The sequence below is a fragment of the Pan troglodytes genome, chromosome 20 (genome assembly GCF_028858775.2).
Source record: "Pan troglodytes isolate AG18354 chromosome 20, NHGRI_mPanTro3-v2.0_pri, whole genome shotgun sequence".
Classification (NCBI taxonomy): domain Eukaryota; kingdom Metazoa; phylum Chordata; class Mammalia; order Primates; family Hominidae; genus Pan; species Pan troglodytes.
The window spans coordinates 39,444,432-39,470,029 of NC_072418.2; the positions used below are offsets into that span (position 1 = coordinate 39,444,432).

At 42.7% G+C, this 25,598-nt stretch overlaps 2 protein-coding genes across 27 annotated transcripts in view; one reads left to right on the forward strand and one right to left on the reverse strand.

Annotated features, from left to right (window-relative positions):
• The window catches only part of ZNF383 (zinc finger protein 383), a 27,668-nt gene extending 17,007 nt beyond the window's left edge, over positions 1-10,661 (reverse strand). For 2 of the 18 annotated variants that reach the window (XM_003953471.6, XM_063801524.1), the window contains exon 1: positions 10,277-10,661. The gene's annotated coding sequence lies outside the window, so the exon portion shown is untranslated. Of the gene's footprint in view, positions 1-3,626; positions 3,749-8,821; positions 8,973-9,080 lie in introns of all 18 variants that reach the window. The other 16 variants (XM_063801534.1, XM_063801535.1, XM_063801536.1 and 13 more) reach the window with 16 other exon arrangements.
• Positions 10,662-17,731: 7,070 nt separating this feature from the next.
• The window catches only part of ZNF585B (zinc finger protein 585B), a 28,867-nt gene continuing 21,000 nt past the window's right edge, over positions 17,732-25,598 (forward strand). For 2 of the 9 annotated variants that reach the window (XM_054673358.2, XM_063801514.1), the window contains exons 1-3: positions 17,738-17,825; positions 21,046-21,260; positions 22,244-22,341. Coding sequence is in view for 2 of the 9 variants with exons in the window: in XM_003316295.7 (XP_003316343.1) it covers positions 21,189-21,260 (72 nt within the window). In the remaining 7 variants the exon portion in view is untranslated. Of the gene's footprint in view, positions 17,844-21,045; positions 21,261-22,243; positions 22,342-25,598 lie in introns of all 9 variants that reach the window. The other 7 variants (XM_063801512.1, XM_063801515.1, XM_003316295.7 and 4 more) reach the window with 6 other exon arrangements.

The following is a 25,598-nucleotide window of genomic DNA, read 5'->3' on the forward strand; positions in this document are numbered from 1 at the left end:
AAATGAGAGCTTATTGCATACTCTGGGCGGCAAGCCACCCAGGTGTTAAGGGAAGAGACCAAGGGCACAATCTGTTTTAGTATAATAAAGAAAATATATAGAATAAAAATAGTTATACTAAAAATAAATTATAATTATATATAAATATTAATCATTAGTTTGTAGCATTACTCTTTATTCCAATAATAATCTTTGTTCTACAATTATAACCTAAAAAAACCCAAGCCATACAGAGATAGAAACTAAAGGAACACAGTACAGAGATAAAAACTAAAGGGACACGATAAAAAGTGACCAAAAAACAAAAATGCGAGCCCTCTGTTATGCCCAGACAGGGCCACTAGAGGGCTCCTTGGTCTACCGGTAACGCCAGCACCTGGGAAGGCACCTGTTAGCCGACCTTGGTCTAGCGGTAGCGCCAGTAACTGGGAAGGCACCCGTTACTTAACAGACCGGGAAAAGGAGTCTCCCTTTCCCTGGGGGAGTTAAAAAACACTCTGCTCCACCATCTCTTGTAAAAAGGCCTGACGTTAGTCAGGTCCGCCCACAGCCATCCAGAGGCCTGTCTTCCTGTGATGCTGTGCTTCAGCGGTCACGCTCCTGGTCCGCTTTCATGTTCCGCCCTGTACACCTGGCTCTGCCTTCTAAATAACAGTAACAAAATTAGTTACAAATTTTGTTTGACAGTAACAAAACTAAAGTCTTTAAAATACATTTAAAAAATTATGATGTAAACTGTCCCCTCTCTCTCTCTCTGCCTCGGCTACCAAATAGGGAAGGGCCCCCTGTCTGGTGGACACGTGACTCACGCGACCTTACCGATCATTCGAGATGACTCTCACTCCATACCCTGCCCCTTTGCCTTATACACAACAAATAACAGCGCGACCAGGCATTCGGGGCCACTACCGGTCTCTATGTCTTGGTGATAGTGGTCCCCCAGGCCCAGCTGTCTTTTTTCTTCTATCTCTGTCTTGGGTCTTTATTTCTACAATCTCTCGTCTCCACACACAAAGAGAAAATCCCACAGGCCCTGCAGGGCTGGTATCGCCTAGGAAGTAAACATTCTATTAGCAATATTAAACCCCTAATAATTACATAGTGATATTAACAAGGGAGATTTAAGTTTTTTAAAAAATGCCCGGCCAGATGGCTGGGCGCGGTGGCTCATGGCTGTAATCCCAGCACTTTGGGAGGCCGAGGCAGGCTGATCACCCGAGGTCGGGAGTTCAAGACCAGCCCGACCAACACAGAGAAACCCCGTCTCTACTAAAAATACAAAATTAGCCGGGCATGGTGGTACATGCCTGTAACCCCAGCTACTAGGGAGGCTGAGGCAGGAGAATCGCTTGAACCTGGGAGGCGGAGGTTGCGGTGAGCCGAGATCGCGCCATTGCACTCCAGCCTGGGCAACAAGAGCGAACCTCTGTCTCAAAAAAAAAAAAAAGCCTGGCTGGATGCAGTGGCTCATGCCTGTAATCCCAGCACTTTGGGAGGCTGAGGCGGGCAGATCACGAGGTCAACAGATCAAGACCATCCTGGCCAACATGGTGAAATTCTGTCTTTACTAAAAATACAAAAATTAGCTGGGCATGGTGATGCACGCCTGTAGTCGCAGCTACTTGGGAGGCTGAGGCAGGAGAACCAGGAGGCAGAGGTTGCAGTGAGCTGAGATCGTACCACTGCATTCCAGCCTGGCAACAGAGCAAGACTAATTCTCAAAAAAAGAATAAATAAATAAATTTTAAAAATACGACTACCCCAGGTCAATATATCTTATAGTGAAACTGCAGATTTCACCATGCAAAAATTTAAAGCACACATCTTGTCCAATAAATGAACTTACAAAAATTAAAATCTGTATTAAAAATAGAAACTTACATGTCTGTGGAAGTATAAAAAGGGACTCAGTCTCATGATCAACAGCTTAGGAAACTTAAATGCACATTACTAAGTGAAAGAAGCCAATTCAAAAAGACTACACACTGTATGATTACAACATTCTGGAAAAGGCAAAACTATGGAGACAATAAAAAGATTAGGAGTTGACAGGGAGGGAGGATCAGTCAGGGCACAGAGGCCTTTTAGAGCAATGGAATTAATGTGGATGACATCATAATGGAGATAAATGTCATTATACATTTGTCCAAACCCCTGGATGTGTAACACCAGGAGTGAACCCTCATGTAAACTATAGACTCAGAGTGGTAATGATGTGTCCATGTGGGTTCATTAGTTGTAATAAATGTACCACTCTGGTGGGGGATGTTGATGATAGGGGAGACCATATGTGTGGGGGAAAGACGTATATGGGAAATCTCTGTACCTTCTGCTCAATTTTACTGTGAACCTAAAAGTACCCTAAAAAATAAAGCATATTAAAACAAATAAACAACAACAAAAAAGTAAGTCCTGTCACATGCTACATGTTTGAACCCTGAGGACATTATGCTAAGTCAGGGATTCAAGCAATGTATTTATAAATAACTGGTGGCTCAAAGAATAAATTGCAATGGAAGTTAAAAATATTTTACGAGGTCAGGAGATCGAGACCATACTGGGCAACATGGTGAAACCCTGTCTCTACTAAAATACAAAAAAAAAAAATTAGTTAGGCATGGTGGTGCGCGCCTGTAGTCCCAACTACTTGGGAGGCTGAGGCAGGGGAATCACTTGAACCCAGGAGGCAGAGGTTGCAGTGAGCTGAGATCGCACCATTGCACTCCAGCCTGGTGACAAGAGCGAGACTCCTTCTCAAAAAAAAAAAAAAAAAAATTAAACTGAATGATAATAAAAAATAACATGTCAAGCTAATTTATCAAAGCATTTAACTAATTCATTATTATATTGTATCCCGTTACTACTTGGGTTTGTGTGTGTCTACTGACTAACTGCAGCGAATCCCCTTTCTATCTTGGGGTATTGTGACTGGAAAGAAGCCAGTCACAAAAAGACAAATACTATTATATATGATTCCACTTACAGAGGTATCTAAGGTAGTCAAACTCATAGAAACAGAAAGTAGAACAGTGGCTGCCAGGGGCTGGGGAAAGAGGGAAATGGGACATTGTAGCTTAATAGTTATAATTCAGTTTGCAAGATGAAAAAGTTCTAAAGATCTGTTGTACAATATGAATATACTTAACACTGGAACGTACATTTAAAAATGATTAGCTTGGTGTGGTGGTTCACACCTGTAATCCCAGCACTTTGGGAGGCCAAGGCAGGTGGATCACCTGAGGTCGGGAGTTTGGGACCAGCCTGACCAACATGGAGAAACCCTGTCTCTACTAAAAATACAAAATTACCTGGGCTTGGTGGCGCATGCCTGTATTCCCAGCTACTCAGGAGGCTGAGGCAGGAGATCACTTGAACCTGGGAGGCAGAGGTTGCAGTGAGCCAAGATCGCACCATTGCACTTCAGCCTGGGCAACAAGATCAAAACTCATCTCAAAAAAAAAATTATTAAGATGGCCAGGCGTAGTGGCTCATGCCTGTAATCCCACCACTTTGGGAGGCCAAGGCAGGTGATCACGAGGTCAAGAGTTCAAGACCAGCCTGACCAACATGGTGAAACCCCGTCTCTACTAAAAACACAAAAATTAGCCAGGCATGGTGGCACCCACCTGTAATCCCAGCTACTCAGGAGGCTGAGGCAAGAGAATCGCTTGAACCCGGGAAGCAGAGGCTGCAGTGAGCTGAGATCATGCCACTGCACTCCAGCTTGGGCAACAGAGTGAGACTCTGTCTAAAAAAAAAAAACAAAGATTAAGATGGTAAATTTTACATTGTCTTTTATACCACAATTAAAATGAAAACAAAATCATTGGAAAAAAAAAAAAAAAGCTAGCCGGGCATGGTGGCACATTGTCTGTAGTCCCAGCTACCCGGGAGGCTGTGATGGGACAATCACCTGAGCCTGGGAGGTCGAGTTTGCAGTGAGCTGTGACTGCACCACTGCACTCCAGCCTGGGTGACAGAGTGAGAGGCCCGTCTCTAAAAAAAAGAAAAAAACAAAAAACCAGAAAAATCTACATGTTCAATGAAGTATAAAAAGGGACCCAGTATAATGATCAGTGGCTCAGATTCCAATGAGCTTATTTTGTGGAACCAAGTCCCAGGTACCAAACACTAATTAATTAATTGAGCCCTCAGCCTTTAAGTTAAGTCTGTGGTTGGTTTAATTTTCCTCTTATCAGATATTGGCAATTTTTGCGTTACTTCATATTTTAAGTTTTGTTAGAGATTAATTTTATTAATTCCCAAAAATAAGCTTTTGCCTTTGTTAGTTTTCTTCACTGTACATTCATTTTGTACTTCAATATATGTTCGTTATGTACATCAAAACACGTATACCTTAAATGTATGCAATACAAAATAAACTAAAAATTTTATATTTGGGCTTTTATTCTTATTATTTCCTAGATTTTAATTTTGGGGGTTTAACTTTCTAGACTTTTCCTTAGCTTCTTGAGATGAATACATAGATCATTAATTTTTCAACATTAATTTTTTTCTTTTTTTTTTTTTGAGATGGAGCCTCACTCTGCCACCCAGGCTGGAGTGCAGTGGCACGATCTTGGCTCACTGCAACCTCTGCCTCCCAGGTTCAAGCAACTCTCTGCCTCAGCCTCCTGAGTAGCTGAGATTACAGGTGCCCGCCACCATACCTGGCTACTTTTTTTTGTATTTTTAGTAGAGATGGGGTTTCACCATCTTGGCCAGGCTAGTCTTGAACTCCTGATCTTGTGATCCACCCGCCTGGGCCTCCCAAAGTGCTGGGATTACAGGTGTGAGCCACTGCGCCCGGCCAACATTCATTTTTTTCTAACATATGCATTTACAGCTATATATTTTCCTCATATTCAGGTTTAGAAACATAATTTTGGTATGTTATTTTTCATTATCACTCAGTTTAAAATCTTTTAAATATCTATCACAATTTATTCTTTGAGTCACCAGTTATTTATAAATACATTGCTTAAATCCCAAACATTGGGATATTTCTTTAATTTTTGTTTTTTTAAATTTAGAAATGGGATCTTGCTATATTGCCCAGGGTGGCCTAAAACTTCTGGGTTCAAGCAATCCTCCTGCCTCGGTTTCCTAAAGTGCTGGGATTACAGGCATGAGTCACCACACCTGGCTGGGATATTTCTAATTATCTTCTTGTTATTGACTTCTAGCTTAACCTACAGTGGTCAGGAAAGTTACAGTATTATTTCATTCCTTTGAAATTTATTGAGACTCCCTTTGTGGCCCAGCATATGATCAATTTGGATAAATGTCTCATATGCATTTGAAAAGCAAGTATATTATGTAGTTGTAAGGTACACTGTTCTATACATATCAATCAGGTCAAGCTTGTCAATCACACTGTTCAAATACCATATAGCTTTATTGGGTTTGTCACTTGTTCTATCAGCTATTGAGAAGAGTGCTAAAAACTCCCCACTAAGATTGTGATTTATCTACGACTTCTTTTAGTTATGTCAAATATATTTGAAGCCATTTTATGAAGGCATATAAATTCAGAACTGTTATATCTTACTGGTTAATTGATCTTTTTATTATAAACTATTCCTCTTTATCTCTAGTAAAGCTTCTTGTTGTAAAATCTATTCTTGTCATAAAGTCTACACTGCAGTTTGGAATATAGATTGATACCACTATTTCAGAAAACTGTCAGTATCTATTAGAGCTGAACATATACAGAAACCATGACCCAGCAATTTCACTCCTAGAAATACACCCAAGACAAATGCATTCATATGTGCACCAAAAGACATGTAAAAGAATGTTCCCGGCAGCGTTTTTCGTAACAGCCTCAATATGAAATCAAATGCCAATCAATAATGGAATGGATAAGTAAAATGTGTTATATTCGGCCGGGCACGGTGGCTCACACCTGTAATCCCACCACTTTAGGAGGCCGAGGCGGGCGGATCACCTGAGGTCAGGAGTTTGAGACCAGCCTGGCTAACATGGTGAAACCCCGTTTGTATTAAAAATACAAAAAATTAGCTGGGTGTGGTGGCGTGCGCCTGTAATCTCAGCTACTCGAGAGGTTGAGGCAGGAGAATCGCTTGAACCCAGGAGGGGAGGTTGTGGTGAGCAGAGATGGTGCCATTGTACTCCACCTTGGGCAACAAGAGCAAAACTGTCTCAAAAACAAAAAAAAGTGTTATATTCATACAACACAATTTTAAACAGCAATAATAATGTGTTCACTATATTCATTATATCACCTATAACTAACGTGCAGCAACATGGATGAATTTTATATATTTATACTACATATTACTACAGAACACATTCATATTACATATGAAATATAATATTGAGCAAAAGAAGCCAAGCATCATCTCCAAGTGAAACTGACAGTAGGAAAAAAAAGTGAAAAAAAAAGAAGCCAAGCAAAATTCAAGTATAGGTAAAATTAGTCTATGGCTATAGAAGACAAACTATTAGTTCTCTTTGGGAGAAGTGGGTAGTTAGTGAACTGGACAAGACTTGGGCTTCTGTAATGCCAGTTATGTTTTATTTCCTTATCAGATTTGAGATCCGGTCAAAGGAATATGCTTTTTTTTTTTTTTTTTTTTGAGACAGAGTCTCGCTCTGTCGGCCAGGCTGGAGTGTGGTGGCACAATCTTGGCTCATTGCAAGCTCCACCTCCCAGGTTCACGCAATTCTCCCGCCTCAGCTTCCCAAGTAGCTGGGACTATAGGCGCCCGCCACCACGCCCAGCTAATTTTTTTTTTTTTTTTTAGTAGAGACGGGGTTTCACCGTAGCCAGGATGGTCTTGATCTCCTGACCTCATGATCTGCCTGCCTTGGCCTCCCAAAGTGCTGGGATTACAGGCATGAGCCACCGCGCCCAGCCCGGAATATGCTCACTTTTATACAAGTCATCAGGTCATATACCTTGATTTTGTACTTTTCAGAATGTATGGTATATATATATATATATATATATATAATATATATATATATTTGAGACAGGGTCTTGCCCTGTTGCCCAGGATGGAAGGCAGTGGTGCAATCGCGGCTCACTGCAGCCTCAACCTCCCTAGGTTCAAGCAATCCTCCCACCTTATCCCCTGAATACCTGGGACAATAGAAGCATGTAACCATGCCTGGTTAATTTTTGTACTTTTTGTAGAGATGGGGTTTCACCATCTTGCCCGGGCTTGTCTCAAACTCCTGGGCTCAAGCGATCTGCCCAATAGGCCTCCCAAAGTGCTGGGATTACAGGCATGAGTCACCATGCCTGGCCCCAGAATGTATGTTATACTTTTAAAACAACATGATATATCATGGTATCAGCAGATTCATTAAAGATTAGAATACCAAATGACCATGTGTTAGAATACAAGAAGACTATAATGTTTATAAGCTGTCGGTAGGAATTTAATTTATAAAACTATATTGTAGATCAGTTCAGCATTATCTAGGAAATTTAAAGATGCAAAACATACTGTATGGCCCAGGAATTCCTTCATACACTTATATCTTACAAAGGTATGCATATATACCGGTATACTTGTAAAAACATTTTCACAGCAGCCCTGTCATACAGGAAATAACCAACGTCTGAACTGCAGCTATGTATAGCAGCGAGAGTGAGGCTAACAAATATAGTATTTTATAAGAAAGGCAAGACTCAAAACAACATCATACAGTACAATTTAATTTATATAGTGTTAAAAAGGCAAAACTAAACTATATTGTTTAGGGATAAGCAGATATGTGGTAAAAAACAAAACAAAACTTTTTTTAAAAAGTCAAGAAGAAAATAACGATTATCAAAGTCAGGATAAGTGTTACCTAAAGAGGGGGGTAGGATAAGTTTATTCTGGGGAAAGGACTAGCGGGCTTTTCTGGACTGCTGAAGCAAGTTTTTGTTATGCTGAGGGTCTCTTTATAATTACTTCTTAAACTATACATCTATATTTTAACTATTTTTCTGTATTACATAATATAAAGGGATTAAACAACAACAAAAAAAAACAAATATAGGCCAGGAGCAGTGGCTCACACCTGTAAACCCAGCACTTTGGGAGGCCTCACCTGAGGTCAGGAGTTCAAGAACAGCCTGGCCAACATAGTGAAACCCCATCTCTACAAAAATATAAAAATTAGCCAGGCATGATGGCAGGTGCCTGTAATCACAGCTACTCGGGAGGCTGGAGCGGGAGAATTGCTTGAACTCGGGAGGCGGGAGGTTGCAGTGAGCTGAGATCTAGCCATTGCACTCCAGCCTGGGTGCGCTGAGAACGCGCCTCTGCACTCCAGCCTGGGCAACAGAGCGAGACTCCGTCTCAAGAAAAAAAAAAAAAAAAAAGAGAAAACCAAATATAAGAACCATACATAATTTTTAGTGAAAATACAAGATATGAAATGGTAAATGTCATAAGATTCCAATCTTGAAAATAATGTATATGTGCATAGGAAACTTACTAGAAGGAAATAGATCAAAATATTACTGGGTTATTTCTGGGTAGTAGATTTGCTGCTTGTAACTCCCTATTTTCTAAATTCTTTGGAATTGTGTGGGTGGGTGTGTGTGAGACAGAGGAGGGGAGAGTGTGTGTGTGTTTAAAAAAACAAAACTTTAGTACACTGGGAAAACTGTTCTATTTTCTAAATTAATAAGTGAACATTTTGTAGAAAGAAGTAACAGACTACTGGGCTCTCTGCGTCCACTCCAAGGCTTCTCATCATTTTCTTGAATAGAAACTTGTAAGAACCAGGTCACTTGTTGACTCTATGTTAACCACGACTATCCAGAGAAGAGAAGCAAAAAGGAAACCCAATGCACCTTGTATTTGGTTTGGTCAACAGCCATTCTTCCTCTGGGTAACTCTCTTGAGGAGAGCAGAGCTGAAGAAGAAAGGAATGATGAGATGCCAGGCCTTTCTTGTGGCCCAGACTAAGCGGATCAGAGGTCATTTTGGATCTACAGCTACTATCTATGGAGAGAAGAAGGGATGGGGGAGGTCAGAGAAGTGTAGGCGGCCCGGCGTGGTGGCTCACGCCTGTAATCCCAGCACTTTAGGAGGCCGAGGCAGGCGGATCACCTGAGGTGGGGAGTTCGAGACCAGCCTGACCAACACGCAGAAACCCCGTCTCTACTAAAAATACAAAATTAGCAGGGCGTGGTGACACACGCCTGTAATCCCAGCTACTAGGGAGGCTGAGGCAGGAGAATCGCTTGAACCGGGGAGGCGGAGGTTGCGGTGAGCCGAGATTGCGCCATTGCACTCCAGCCTGGGCAACAACAGCGAAACTCCGCCTTAAAACAAAACAAAACAAAAACAGAGAAGTGTAGGCTGTCATGAGCATTCTTGGTATCAGAGGGGTGAGGTCTCTCCTCTCGAGAATCTGTCCTGACCTCACAGGGAGAGCTGGAGTCACAAAGACAGTCACAAGCACCCCCTACCCAATGCTGCAGTCACCCAGCCACCATGGGGACCCACACAGACCTCCACAGGCACGCCTCACCCAAACAATAACACTATATATGGTCACACAATCATTGTCCCACATCTACCTTGAGGATAAGTTACACTCGCATGTTTACAGACCCCTCAAACATAGCACCATTCAAAACCAGAGTGCTATAGATAGTCACAATACCACACGCACTACTGAGCCACACAAAGTTACAGTTCCCCCCTCCCCAGGACCCCTATTGAGCACTACACACAATCACACATTCAAAATAACACAATGACCACTAGGACACACATGTCACCCCGGCACGATTACACGCACTTTCCAACCGCAGACACAGTGCTACATAAAGTTACATGGTCACACTCTCACATTCTCACGTTACTGGGTTATTTCTGGGTAGTAGATTTACTCAGTAAGGCATCCAGTACACTTAAGTGCTGCTAACAGTCATACAAACACAATTACACACACCCCTCAGACTAACACACAGTCACAGCCTCATCAGATTCTCTCCACACAAACACCCTCCACAATGTCACGCAAAGTTACACAGCCACACACAATCACAGTCCCAACACCGGACACAGTCATACCTACACATACAGCCTTACATTGTTACAATTACACAACTACAACGAGGATATACAATCACACCCGCGCACACAGCGAGGCACAGTCACATAAGGTCACACTCACACACGGAAGCCCACGCCTCGCGCCCGCCTCCCCACCACCCCCTCTATCAGCCCGACCAACTCATACATGCCCGACACTCCAGACCAGCCTGGTCAGTCCCTTCAAACTCCCATGCACGTACCTGCGGGCCCCAGCTGAGCCCGCAAGACCCAGGCCGCTCACCGCGCACTTCCCCTACCCTTGAGGCCGAGGGTCCAGCAGGCAAATGAAGGGGCTGCCCTGGACTCGCGGGGGCCTCTGGGAAATACAGTCCGGAGTAGGACCGCGCCGAGAAGATGGCGCCTGTTTTTTCGGGTTCTTGCAGCTGCACAGCTCGGGGACATCCCTGCTTCGCACTCCGAACCGCTACCCCGCGTCTCCGTGATCCAGACACAGGCTCAGAGTGAAACTGCCGTAGGACGCTGGCCCTGCACGCTGAAGACAATCTTCCTCCATGGTACCGGCCAACCCCAGGGAGTTCCCTGAGAAACAGGAAAAGGTCGCCAGCTTCGGGCCAGAAGTTGATTAGAGCCGCAAGGATTTTTGGGAACTGTAGTCTAGAGCAGGAAGGGGTGAGGCGCTGGGGCAAGTGGAAGGAGGTCGCTTAAATGACTTTCTGCCCCAAGCCGACCCACAGTGCAGAACGCACCCAGGACACCGGACTCTACTAGGCGTTATAACGCTCTCTGAGAATGCTAGACTGACTAAATCGTCATTTTTGCCTTCATCCGTGGATAAGCCACATACTGTATGACTGCATTTATATGAAATATTTAAAATAGTCAAATCTACGGAAAAGGAGTAAGTTAGAGTTTTTTAGGACTAGCAAGATTAGGGGGAACTGTGAGTGATTGGTAATAGCTAAAGGGTTCATTTTTGGGGTAATGCAAAGCTTCTTGAATTAGATAATGATGTTTGCACAACTCTGAATACACTAAAAGTGACTGAATGGTACACCATAGACGAGCTAATGTTATAGTTTGTAAATTATATTTGTGTGCATGTTTTTTAAAAATCAACTTTACCGAAGAATAATTTAGATACAATAAAATGCACTCATTTTAAGTGAACTGTTCGGTAAGCTTCAACACATGTCTAAATCCTTGTCACCACCATCGTAATCAGGATATAGAACATTTTTTAAAATTAAAAAATTTTTAAGCATTTTAGTTAAATTTTTGTGGGTACATAGTAGTTGTATATGGGGTACATGAGATGTTTTGATACAGGCATGCAATGCGTAAGAATCATATCATGTAAAATAGGGTGTCTATCCCCTCAAGCATTTATCCTTAGTGTTACTGGATATAGAATTTTTTTTTTTTTTTTTTTTTTTTTTTTTTTTTTTGAGTTGGAGTCTAGCTCTGTCACCCAGGCTGGACTGCAGTGGCGCGATCTCGGCTCACTGCAAGTTCCGCCTCCCGCGTTCAAGCGATTCTCCTGCCTCAGCCTTCCGAGTAGCTGGTATTACAGGTGCCCGCCACCATGCCTGGCTAATTTTTGTATTTTTAGTAGAGACAGGGTTTCACTGTGTTGGCCAGGCTGGTCTCGAACTCCCGACCTCAAACTTCTGACTTCGTGATCCGCTCGCCTCGGCCTCCCAAAGTGCTGAGATTACAAGCGTGAGCCACCGCGCCCGGCGGATATAGAATATTTTTATTCACCGCCCTCTGCCCCCCACATTGTTGTCAATCCCCACCTCCCCAACCCCACATCAGGCATCTATTGACTATTCTAAGGAATGAGCAGTAGTATCAAATTATGTTTTTAATTTGCATTTCCTGATGTCAATGAACTTAGCATACTTTCATATACTTATTTGCCATTCTTTTATCTTCTTTTGTGACATCTATTGAAAATATTCGGCTGGGCGCAGTGGCTCACGCCTGTAATCCCAGCACTTTGGGAGGCTGAGGCGGGCAGATCACCTGAGGTTGGGAGTTCGAGACCGCCCCGACCAACGTGGAGAAACACCGTCTCTACTAAAAATACGAAATTGGCCAGGCGTGCCGGTGCATGCCTGTAATCCCTGCAGGAGAATCACTTGAACCCGGGAGACAGAGGTTGCTGTGAGCTGAGATCACACTGTTGCACGCCAGCTAGGGCAACAAGAGCAAAACTGCATCTCAAAAAAAAATAATAAATAAATAAATAAATAAAATAAAATTTTCTTATTTTAAAATTGGTTATTATTGAGTTGTAACAATTCTTTATATGTTTGGGTAAAAGTCCTTTGCCAAATATACATATTGCAAATTGCAAATATTCTCTCCCTGCCTGGGGCTTACCTTCTCAGTTTTTTTTTTTTTTTTTTTTTTTTTTTTTTTTTGAGACAGGGTCTTGCTCTGTTGCCTAGTCTGGATAGCAGTGGTGTTAACATAGCTCACCACAGCCTTGACCTCCTGGGTTTAGTCGATCCTCCCGAGTAGCTGGGACTGCAGGTGTGCACCACCACCCCCAACTAATTTTCTTGTGTTTTGTGGAGATGGGGTCTCACTGTGTTATTACAGGTGTGAGTCACTGTGCCCAGCCCTCAGTTTCTTCATGATGTCTTTCAAAAAGCAGTTTTTACTTCTGATGAAATCCAATTTCTCATCTTTAAAATGTGCTTCATGCTTTCTGGTCTTTCTAACAATCTTTGACTCCTCTAGTGTTGTGAAGAATTTCTCCTATGTTTTATTCTAAAGGTTGTATAGTTTTAGTTTTTATTTTTGGTCTATCATCCACTTGAAGTTAGTTTTTGTGTATGTGAGGTAATGTTCAAAGTTATTATTTTCCAGATGGAAATTCAGTTGTTCTAACATCACATGTTAACAAAACTATCATTTTCCTCTTGAATGACCTCAACATCTAAAGTAGGCAGGATAATGTTCCCCCCAAAATACCCACATGCTAGTTCCAGGGACTTGTGCATATACTATGTTACATAGCAAGTGGAATTAAATTAACAGGTAGAATTAAAGTTGCTAATCGGCTGACCTTAACATAGGGGGATTATACTGGATTGTCCAGTTAGACCCAATGTAATCACATGGGGTCTGAAATGAGGAAGAAGGCATAAAGTCAGTGTTGGAATTGTGTGCTGTGAGAAACACACGACTAGCCATTATTGGGTGTAAAGATGAAAGGAGCCCATGAGCTGAGGAATGCAGGCAGCTTCTCCAACTTGGAAAATGAAAAAAAACAAATTCTCCAGAGCCTCCAGAAAGGAATGCAGCTCGCAAACTTTTGATTTTAAAGCAGAAAAAACTCATTTCTTTTTTTAATTTTTAATTTTTTTTTAATTTTTATTTATTTATTTTGAGATGGGGTCTCCCTCTGTTGACCAAGCTGGAGTGCAGTGGTGCAATCTCGGCTCACTGCAACCTCTGCCTCCTGGGTTCAAGTGATTCTCCTGCCTCAGCCTCCCTAGTAGCTGAGATTACAGGCACCCACCACCATGCCTGGCTAATTTTTCTTTCTTTCTTTCTTTCTTTTTTTTTTTTTAAGTAGAGACAGGGTTTCATCATGTTGGCTAGGCTGGTCTTGAACTCCTGACCTCAAGTGATCTGCCTGCCTTGGCCTCCGGAAGTGCTGGGATTACAGGTGTGAGCCACCGCACCCAGCCTTTTTTTTTTTTTTTTTTTTTTTTTTTTTTTTTTTTTTTAGAGACAAGGTCTTGCTCTGTCTCCCAGGCTGGAATGCAGAGGTATGATCACAGCTCACTGCAGCCTCATACTCCTGGACTTAAGCATCCTTCTGCCTAGGCCTTCTGAGTAGCTGGGACTATTGGTGTACACCACCACACCTGGCTAATTGAAAAAAAAAATTTATAGAGAGGGGGTTTAGTTATGTTGCCCAGTCTAGTTTCAAACTCCGGGCCTCAAGTAATCCTCCCACCGAGGCCTCCCAAAGTGCTGGGATTACAGGCATGAGCCACCACAACAGCTGTGTCATCCCAACCCCTCTCTGGGCCTGATCACATAAAGAAGGCTTGCATTCCTCAAATAAAAGCCATTTATTTTCTTTTTCAACACTATGCGAAGTGAGATAAGCCAGACCAAAAGGACAAATATTGTATGAATCCACTTATATGAGGTGCCTAGAATAGGTGTATTCATAGAGACAGAAAGTAGAATTGAAGTTACATGAAGTTATATGAGGTACATGATAAAGCCTCTATACTTAAAACAGTGTGCTATTTGTGTGTGGTTAGAGAGACAGACCAAGGGAGGAGGATGGGAAATGGAGAAATAAACATCCATGGCCGGGCGCGGTGGCTCACGCCCAGCCCTTTGGATGGCCGAGGTGGGTGGATCACCTGAGGTCAGGAGTTCGAGACCATCCTGGCCAACATGATGAAACCCCGTCTCTACTAAAAATACAAAAATTAGCTGGGTGTGGTGGCACGCGCCTGTAGACCCAGCTACTCGGGAGGCTGAGGCAGGAGAATCGCTTGAACCTGGGAGGCAGAGGTTGCAGTGAGCTGAGATTGTGCCACTGTGCTACAGCCTGGTGACAGAGTGAGACTTCATCTCAAAAAAAAAAAAAAAAAAGAAAGAAATTAACATCCACATAGATGCTTAGTATTTGATAAAGGTAGCAGCTCAAATCACCACAGTCACATCATAAAGTTTTATGCAGCCCATACACACACAGCAGAAAAAAAAAAAAAAAGGAAGCTCTCTACGGAATGACATTAACTCTGGAATATATAAAAAATGGAAAGTGTAGAACAGTGTAACATATAGTTCATCTAAAAAAGAAAAGGAAATTAGATTAGATATAAGCATTTGTTTATATTCACTAAAAAAAGAAAAGATAGGAACAAAGAAGTATTGGAAACGTGAACCAGAAACAATACCTATAGTGATAACCTGTAGTGATTGGGGTGGTGGGGGGAGTGAGACTTGATATGTCTTTTTATACAGTTGCATAGGAAAAACAAACTGGTTTTAAAAAAATACACTCTCACAACACTCAATACTTCCAGAATGTTTCATTTTTAACACAAAATATGTGGAGTTTTTCTGACACCACTTCTCCAACCCTCCCTACATGGGTGTCCTACAATTGAATTCAATTCTGACACTAACCTGAGTTAGCACAGACCTTACAGTTTAATTGCTCAGTCCCACAAGACTGCCCACCTCTTCAGATACCAATGACAACTACTAGGTCACCTGATTACCAACAACTGCCCAGTTTGCCTGAAAATTAGAGGTTCTCATCATTTGATTCTACCAAACTTTTAAGGGAGAACAAATTCCAATATTTCTCAAACTAATCCAAAAAAATTGAAGGGGAAGGAATTTTTCCAAACTGATTCTGTGAGGCCAGCACCATCCTCATACTAAAACCAGGCAAGGACAGAAGAAAGAGAAAACTACAGGCCAAGATCCCTGATAAACACAGATGCAAAAATCCTCAACAAAATACTAGCAAACCAAATCCAATAGCACGTCAAAAAGATACACAATGATCAAGTGGGACTTATCCCAGGGAAGCAAAGATGGTTTAACGTATGCAGATTAGTATGTGCAATACATCACATTCACAGAATGAAGGACAAAAATCATACGGTCATCTCAATAGAAACAGAAAAAGCATTTGACAAAATTCAACATCTCTTTGCAATTAAAAAAAAAAAAAAAAAAAACTCCCTGGCCGGGCTCGGAGGCTCACGCCTGTAATCCCAGTTCTTTGGAGTCTCACTCTGTCACCAGGCTGGAGTGCAGTGGCTCGATCTCAGCTCCCTGCAACCTCCACCTCCTGGGTTCAAGTGATTCTACTGCCTCAGCCTCCCAAGTAGCTGGGACTACAGGCGCATGCCACCACACCCAGCTAATTTTTGTATTTTTAGTAGCAGCAGGGTTTCACCATGTTGGCTAGGATGGTCTCGATCTCTTGACCTCATGATCCACCTGCCTCGGCCTCCCAATGCGTTGGGATTACAGGCATGAGCCACTGCGCCCAGCTGGGATTGCTTTTGAGCCTGGGCAGTCAAGGCTGCAGTGAGCCGTGATTGTGCCATTGCACTCCAGCCTGGGTGACAGAGTGAGACTCTGTCTCAAAAAAAAAAAAAAAAAAAAAAGCAAGATTTTCTTCAGGTGTTTTTAGTCACACGTTGGCCATATTAAAGACTGTTATTATTATTATTGTGCTGTTGTTGTTGTTGTTGTTGTTTTGAGATGGAGTTTTGCTCTTGTTGCCCAGGCTAGAGTGCAATGGCACGATCTCGGCTCACTGCAACCTCCGCCTTCTGGGTTCAAGCGATTCTCCTGCCTCAGCCCCCCAAGTAGCTGGGATTATAGGCACACACCACCATGCCCAGCTAATTTTGTATTTTTAGTAGAGACGGGGTTTCACCATGTTGGTCAGGCTGGTCTCGAACTCCCCACCTAAGGTGATGTGCCCGCCTCGGCCTCCCAAAGTGCTGGGATTACAGGCGTGAACCACCGCGCCCAGCCAAGACTATTATTATTTTTATTGTTGCTGCTTACTATAGTTGTGCTTGAGTTAGCTAGGGTGGATGCTGATGGAGATTAAGGGGATTAAAATATCTATACCTCCCAAAGCCTCCTACCAGCCATTTCAAAGGGGGTACTTAGACTTCTAACCCCTCTTCCATGGTATCTCCTAGAAGAGGATTGTACTAACCCAACTTCTACCCTATTTCCTAATGTGTTTTCAACTACTAAAAATTGTACCTCCCTTCCTGCAGGATACTACCTATTGTGACATAACTCCGTCTTGCCTAGTGGTTTCACCCAGGAGTGAACTCAGATCCCAGTCCACCCTTCTCCTGAGTGGTGTCTCCAAAAAATAGATTGTACCATCCTGATGCCTCCTCTAATCTCCCTTATTTCTCTCAGGATCCCTGGCTTCCTAGTTCCCCCATGTTTCTCCTAGTAAATCATTGTTTTCAGCAGTGTGCCGTAACCAAGGGGTAACTTAGGTATTGTAAATATAACAGCCGGAGGCGGTGGCTCACGCCTATAACCCGAGCATTTTGGGAGGCCGTGGTGGGTGGATCATTTGAGGTCAGGAGTTCGAGACCAGCCTGACCAGTAGAGACGTGAAACTGCGTCTCTACTAAAAATACAAAAAAATTAGCTGGGTGTGGTGGCGCTTGCCTGTAATCCCAGCTACTCGGGAGGCTGAGGCAGGAGAATCGCTTGAACCTGGGAGGCAGAGGTTGCAGTGAGCCGAGATGGCGCCACTGCACTCCAGCCTGGGCGACAGAACAAGACTCTGTCTCAAAAACAAAAACAAAAACAAAAAAACATAAAGCTCCAGATCCTATCTTCAGGAACTTCTTCTTGGGTACAAGCGTGGTCACACTGGTTACAGTCTTGCATTCTATGTGAAAATCCTTGCCTTACTCTAGTCAACCCTCCAGGAGGCGGACTCCTCCACTGTACGGAATCGATACCCATCAAAGATGGCGACCCACACGAATAAACACCATAAGGGCGCGGTTATATTCTCTGCCCGTTAGCGCCGATTACGGAAACTGCACGATGTCTCTAAATATGTGTCTGCTCCCTGTTGACTGTGGGCTGAAATTGGCTTCCAAGTTAATTTAGAGCATGCGCAATATCAACAGTCCATAAGGGGAGGTGCTAGAAGTCGGACCGGAAGTGGAAGTGGTCCCCGAAGGCTATTTCGCCGCTGGCGTCAGGACTATTTTCACGTTTCAATGCCGAGAGGTCTCTGTGACGATTTGGGTTGGTTGCAATTAGGGATTCTGTGAAGTCAGTAATAGAGGAGTTGTCTGTGGAATTAGTGATGGTGGTTTCGGGGCTTGGTGATGGGGGTCTGTGACGTCCGCTGATGGTTGTCTGTGACAGGGATTTCTCGGGTCATTGATGGGGCTCTTTGGGATGAGTGATTGGGGTTTGGGGGTCAGTGACGGGAGTCTGTGGTCAGTGACTGAGGGCCTGTAGGGTCAGCTATGGTGGTCGGTGAGGACTGTGATCAGCTTGCTTTCTGACCTGAGTTAAAATTTCAATTCTTTCAATTTCAGCCTGTAATATAAAGATTAACAAGTTTTGATGTGTAGCAGTTTCGTATTGTTCAAATCTAAGTGTTTAAAATTTTTTTTCAGTAATTGTTTTTCTTTGACCCATGAGCTGTTTAGAAGTGCACTTTATGGCCGGGCGCGGTGGCTCAAACCTGTAATCCCAGCACTTTGGGAGACCCAGGCGGGCGGATCATGAGGTCAGGAAATCGAGACCATCCTTGCTAACACGGTGAAACCCCGTCTCTACTAAAAATACAAAAAATTAGCCGGGCGTGGTGGCGGGCGTGGTAGTAGTCCCAGCTACTCTGGAGGCTGAGGCAGGAGAATGGCGTGAACCCGGGAGGCGGAGCTTGCGGTGAGCCCAGATCTTGCCACTGCACTCCAGCCTGGGCCACAGAGCACCAAAAAAAAAAAAAAAAAAAAAAAAAAAAGAAGTGCACTTTATGTTTCAATTAGTGTCTGTAGGTGATGCTTCAGTTGAACAATTGCTTTATGGCCTAGTTCTTCCTCATTTTTCATAAATGTCACATCTATTACATGAAAAGAGTGTAATATGTTCTCTAATTTGTATTGTTATGGATATTAATCATATGTTATATATATTATGTATCTCCTCACAGATTATTTTGTTGAGGAAGGTAAACTACTCACATTGGAAAAGTTATTTGTCCACCTGTCCTTTCTTCTGTCAGTTTCTGCTTAATATATTTAAAACTATATTATTGGGATCAGTTGAGTGTATTGCTAGATATGACTGACCGGGCATGGTGGCTCACGCCTGTAATCCCAGCACTTTGGGTGGCCAAGGTGGGCAGATCACCTGAGGTCAGGAGTTCGAGACCAGCCTGGCCAACATGGAAAAACCCCACCTCTACCAAAAATACAAAAATTAGCCGGGTGTGGTGGTGGGTGCCTGTAATCCCAACTACTCGGGAGGCTGAGGCAGAAGAATCACTTGAACCTGGGAGGCGGAGGTCGCAGTGAGCCAAGATCATGCCATTGCACTCCAGCCGGGGTGACAAGAGTGAAACTCCATCTCAAAAAAAATAAAAAAATAGATATGACTAAATAGCTCAAAAGACATTATAGCAATTCAAGCTTCAACCAATAATTTATAAAAGCAATTTGCCTAAATGCTTTCCAACAGTGGATGTTGTCACTTTTTTTTTTGAGACAGAGTCTTGCTCTGTCGCCCAGGCTGGAGTGCAATGCCGCGATCTCCGCTCGTTGCAACCTCTGCTTCCCCGGTTCAAGCTATTCTCCTGTCTTAGCCTCTTGAGTAGCTGGGATTACAAGCGCCCGCCACCACGCCTGGCTAATTTTTGTATTTTTAGTAGAGACAGCGTTTCGCCATGTTGGCCAGGCTGGTCTCGAACTCCTGGCCTCAAGTGATCCATCGCGCTTGGTCTGTTACTTTTTTAAAGCTTTTATGATTCTAAGGAAATTTTCTCTCTAATTGTTCTGACGCGTTTTTCTTTTAATTAAGTTGGTATCTTTTTGTTAATTGCCATTTGCTTCCTTTTCTCTGAATTTTCATACCTTTTCCAGTTTCTTTTATTTTTATTTTTTTGGCCTTTTTGCTTAGTGATTGCTTAGAGTTAACATTACAAGCAAGCTATCATCACATATTGAAAAAATTTCTTATGTATCTTTATGTCGAATTTTATGGTTTATTTTAACATATAATTAGGAAACATAATCAGAAATACCTGTTTTTTTCTGTTATAGCTTCTGGGTTTCCTGTCGTGTAATAAGATCCTTATCACCCCACCACAATGCTATACAAATATATAGTGTGAAAATTATTTTAATATCCTTAGGGGTTTTAAAAAATGCATGTATTTAAATGTTTAGTGCTCCTGGAATTTGTCTACTTAGTAGTGTGAGGTGGGTTGGGCGCGGTGGCTCACGCCTGTAATCCCAGCACTTTGGGAGGCCGAGGCAGGCGGATCACAAGGTCAGGAGATCGAGATCATCCTAGCCAACATGGTGAAACCCTGACTCTACTAAAAATACAAAAATTAGCTGGGCGTGGTGTCGCATGCCTGTAGTCCCAGCTACTTGGGAGGCTAAGGCAGTAGAATCACTTGAACTCTGGAGGTGGAGGTTGCAGTGAGATGAGGTTGTGTCACTGCACTCCAGCCTGGCCACAGAGCGAGACCCCATCTTAAAAGAAAAAAATATTGTGTGAGGTGGAGATCTAGTTTGTTTTATTCCAGATGCATGGCCAATTGCATGCACCAATTGGGGATATGTATACAATGAATGCCGTGTGCACACTCAATCGCATATCATTTTTATTTCATATATAGATCAACATTGTCTGATATGTTTATTATCTTACTTGTTTTGATGACATGGTTTTCTGTATTACGTTTTAATATAGTGCATGGTAATTGCTGATATTTATTGCGTGATTCTTGCATGGCAGGGAGGCATTGAGTACTTTAAAAGCATAATCTCATTTAATCTTAGTAACTGTGACACAGGCATTTTCATCCTTATTTCTGAAACAAAATCTGAGTAACTTCTTTATATTCTCATTGTTGAAAAGTGGTACAGCTGCAGTTCAAATCTGCAGTAATGTTACTCTAAATTTCATGGCTTTTCCCATATTTCAGCACTGTTCTCCACAGTTCTGAAAGTGTGGTTCTTGTACCAGCAGCATCAGCATTTCCTGGGCACTTATTAGAAAATAAAATTCTTAGGGCCTACCTTAGACCCGTCGAAGGGGTGAAGTTGAGAATTTTAAACTATGTTTTAACAAGCCCTCCAGGTGACTTGAATGCATACCTATGTTTGGGAACCACTGCTCTGGTTTCTAGCGCAGGGACCTGCACCTTGATGTATCCAGGAAGTGTTTATGTAGTGAATGTTGAATGACTATGTGGACATTGTTTTTCTAGGTTCTTGGGTGTCTCTGGGGAGTCCCTGGGCCAGACCTTCCTCCAGACTCCAGCCCACCTCTTCGGAGCAGCTCTGCTGAGTTCACAGATGACCACTAAACTTCAGGCACCCTAGAAAAAAAGGGTTGAGATCCAGTGTGGCCATGCCAGCTAGTTGGACCTCACCCCAGAAATCCTCAGCCCTGGCTCCAGAGGATCATGGCAGCTCCTATGAGGTGAGGAGGAGGAGTCCCAAGGGGTGGAATTTCAGTCCAAGAGTAGATAGCTCTAATCTGTCACCACAGCCTTAGGGCAGAGGCAGACAGGCCTTATGAACCAGCTGGACTCTAGACTTGGTGCTCCTGAAAGAAAACTTGATCTTCCTGTCAAGAATGAACACGTGGGTAATGTCTCCGTCTCTGGAGGCCACCTGTGTGACAGTGGAGAGGTGCACTGTCAAGGAAAACTGTTGTTTATTTTGTCATCACGCTGTATTGATGTTTTGGCTGCAAATAGAATTCCTTGTTAGAAGTGACTTTTGTTTGAGATTTTGAAAGCATTTTTTCATTTCTTCCTAAACCACCTCCTCAAACACAAATGTTTTCTCTATTTTCTTTCTGAAACTTGTTTTTCAGATGTTGCTTCTCCATTTCTTTTCTCTACTATTTTCTATGTATTTCCTGCTATCCATTCTGGGTAACTTTGACACCTTTTGCCTTCCAGCCCTTCTATTGAGCTTCTCATTACCACTATCCACATTTTAACTTAATGTTTTAATTTTTAAAAACTCTAGTTTGTTTCTTAAATTTTTTTTTTTTTTTTTTGAAGCAGAGTTTTGCTCTTGTTGCCCAGGCTGGAGTACAATGGCATGATCTCGGCTCACTGCAACCTCCGCCTCCTGGGTTCAAGAGATTCTCCTGCCTCAGCCTCTCAAGTAGCTGGGACTACAGGCATGTGCCACCTCGTTCGGCTAATTTTGTATTTTTAGTAGAGACGGCGTTTCTCCGTGTTGATCAGGCTGATCTCGAACTCCTGACCTCAATTGATCTGCCCACCTCAGCCTCCCAAAGTGCTGGGATTACAGGCATGAGCCACTGTTCCCAGCCTGTTTCCTAAATTTTTTTTTATTGCCATCCCGTTCTTATTTCATGGATGTAATGTTATTTTTTAAATTATTTATTTATTTATTTATTGACGGAATTTTGCTCTTGTTGCCTAGGCTGGAGCGCAATGGCATGATCTCCGCTCACTGCAACCTCTGCCATCCAGGTTCAAGCGATTCTCCTGCCCCAGCCTCCTGAGTAACTGAGATTACAGGTGCGAGCCACCATGCCTGGCTAATTTTTGTATTTTTAGTAGAGATGGTGTTTCACCATCTGGGCCACGCTGGTCTCGAACTCCTGACCCTCAGGTGATCCACCTGCTTCGGCCTCCCAAAGTGCTGGGATTACAGGTGTGAGCCACCATGCCCGGCCTGGGTGTATTGTTATTTCTTATCCATCTGAAGATATTGTGATAATTTATTAGGAATAGTTTAATCTTTTGAATAGGCAATGCATATACCTAGTTCAAAAGTTAGAAATATATGAAAAGCAATATATTGAAAAGTATTATGGTGAAAGAGATGGGACTGTGGTTCACCCACCTCTGCCTTCCATCTGCCTGTGTCTCCTGGTAGTGATAACCTGCTTTATTCATTTTCTTTGATACCTTAGCTCTGTATACAGATGAAAACAACTACAATTTTTTTCTCTTGATTTCAGAATGGCATAGCAGATTAACTTTTTTGTACATTGCTGTTTTAATGTTTGTTTGGTAAAATACAGAAACTATTATGAACAATATCGCAGTAGATATTGTCATGTCTTCTCTTTCTATTGGATATATTAGAAGTAGTGGAATTTCATTTCAGGGTTCTAGTCACATGTGGTGAGAGTCTCATCTGCACCTCAGTGAACCTCTACTTTAGTTGCTCTTGGGCAGTTTTAGGATTGAGTATCTTAATAATTTTAATCTAGAAGATAGGAAGGATAGCTTGAGGCTAAAGTTATAGTTGGTAAAGCAGCAGCAGTTGGCTGGGCACGGTCGTTCACACCTGTAATCCCAACACTGGAAAGCCAGGGTGGGAGGATGGCTTGAGGCCAGAAGTTCAAGACCAGCCCTGGCAATGTAGTGATTCCCTGTCACTACCAAAAAAAATTTTTAATTAAATTAAAAATTAGTTTGGGCTTGGTGCGGTAGCTCACGCTTATAATCCCAGCACTTTGGGAGGCTGAGGCAGGCAGATTGCCTGAGGTCAGGAGTTTGAGACCAGCCTAGCCAACATGGTGACGCCCCGTCTCTACTAAAAATAAAAAAAATTTGTCGGGCATGGTGGCGTGCGCCTGTAATCCCAGCTACTCAGGAGGCTGAGGCAGGAGAATCGCTTGAACCTAGGAGGCAGAGGTTGCAGGGAGCTGAGATTGCACCACTGCACTCCAGTCTGGGTGACAGAGTGAGCCTCTGTCTCAAAAAAAAAAAAAAAGAAAAACAATTAGTCTGGCATGGTGCTGTGTGCCTGTAGACCCACCTGCTCGGGAGGCTGAGGCAGGAGGATCACTTGAGCCTAAGAGTTCGAGATTACACTTAGCTATGAGCATGCCACTGCACTCCAGCCTGGATGAAAGAGATAGACTTTGTCTCAAAAGAAAAAAGCAGCAGTCTCTTGCATTAGGCAGAATAAGGAGACTTTTATTCACTTTTGTGGTTTGAAGAATGTTCTGATTTTTGTCTATGCTCAAATATAAGGACAGAGTGGTCTTGGTATCATCTTACACCATGATGGTCAGAGATTGGTCTTGTTTGCTGTTGATGTTCTAAGAGATTGTTTTTGTGTAGCACCGTGGAGAACACCATGAATTAGCTGGCCCTTGCCAGGTTAGCTTCTAGCAACACTGAGGCTTAACTGATAGTATGAGGCTAACTCTCAGAGGTTAGGGCTGCTTTTGTCCTCATTTAAAAATAAGAGAGTGAGCCAAAAGAAAGCTAGGGCTGCAATTTAGGAACAGATCAAAAGGGATTTAAGATGAAAATCACCTAAAGGGATGAAAACATGTTGTTCATCCTTATGAAAAGAATCATATACAAAGAATTATACAAATTATTAGCATTTTTTAAATTAATAATGTATCTTTGAACTATTTTAAGTAAAAATGAACAGAAATCATTAAATACAATATTGGCCATTTTATCACACTACTTTCAGAAGCTTATTGATCAAAGCAGATAAAAAATATAAATCTTTGCTATAATATTGATTGTTTTCTGACAAAGAGCATTAAATTACAAATAAGTAAAAGGCTCTTGAAGGCTGGGCGCGGTGGCTCATGCCTGTAATCCCAGCACTTTGGGAGGCCGAGGCGGGCAGATCACCTGAGGTCGGGAGTTTGAGACTGGCCTGACCAACATAGTGAAACCCTGTTTCCACCAAAAATACAAAATTAGCTGGGCGTGGTGGCCCATGCCTGTAATCCCAGCTACTCTGGAGGCTGAGGCAGGAGAATTGCTTGCACCCGGGAGGTGGAGGTTGCGGTGAGCCGAGATTACACCATTGCATTCTAGCCTGGACAACAGGAGTGAAACTCCATCTCAAAAACCAAAACAAAACAAAACAGAAAGGCTCTTGCACAAAATGTGAATGTACTTAATGCCACTGAACTGGACACTTAAAAATAATTATAATGGCAAATTTTATGTATATTTTACCACAAAGCAAAATAGTTCAATAAAGTACTACTTTTTTTTTTTTTTTTGGTGACAAGATCTTACTATGTCACCCAGGCTGGAGTGCGGTGGCACGATCTCAGCTCACTGCAACCTCTGCCTCCTGGGTTCAAGTGATTCTCCTGCCTCAGCCTCCCTACTAGCTGGAATTACAGGCACCTGCCACTGCGCCCTGCTAATAAAGTACTACATTTTAAAGTTCATGTGGTAAAGCTAAACTGTAGATAGAGGGGAAAACTATAGATTAAGTGCCTTTTAAGGAATTTCAGAAATTTTGGGAAAAAAACAGTTATGGTTTCAACTGAAGAAGTTACAAAAAGAATGAGTCAAAAAATACAAAAAAGAATGAGGACTAAAAAAAGAAAAGCGAAGACATGAGTCACAGAGAACAAAAAATGGTTGATAAAAATGTTTGACAGAAACACAAGTTGCATCTCTGTATTAATGATCAAGAAAAAAGAGTGAAGATAAACATAATCAAAATATGTTAGAAAACAGGAGTAATAGTTACTTCTATACCTAAGATTCAAACAATCACGAGTGAATATTATGTAAAATCATGCAAATAGGGCTGGGCGTGGTGGCTCATGCCTGTAATCCCAGCACTTTGGGAGACCAGGGCCAGTGGATCACCTGAAGTCAGGAGTTCGAGACCAGCCTGACCAACGTGGTAAAACCCTGTCTCTACTAAAAATGCAAAAATTAACTGGGCACAGTGGCACGTGCCTGTAATCCCAGCTACTCAGGAGGCTGAGGCAGGAGAATCGCCTGAACCCAGGTGGCGGAGGTTGCAGTGAGCTGAGATTACGTCA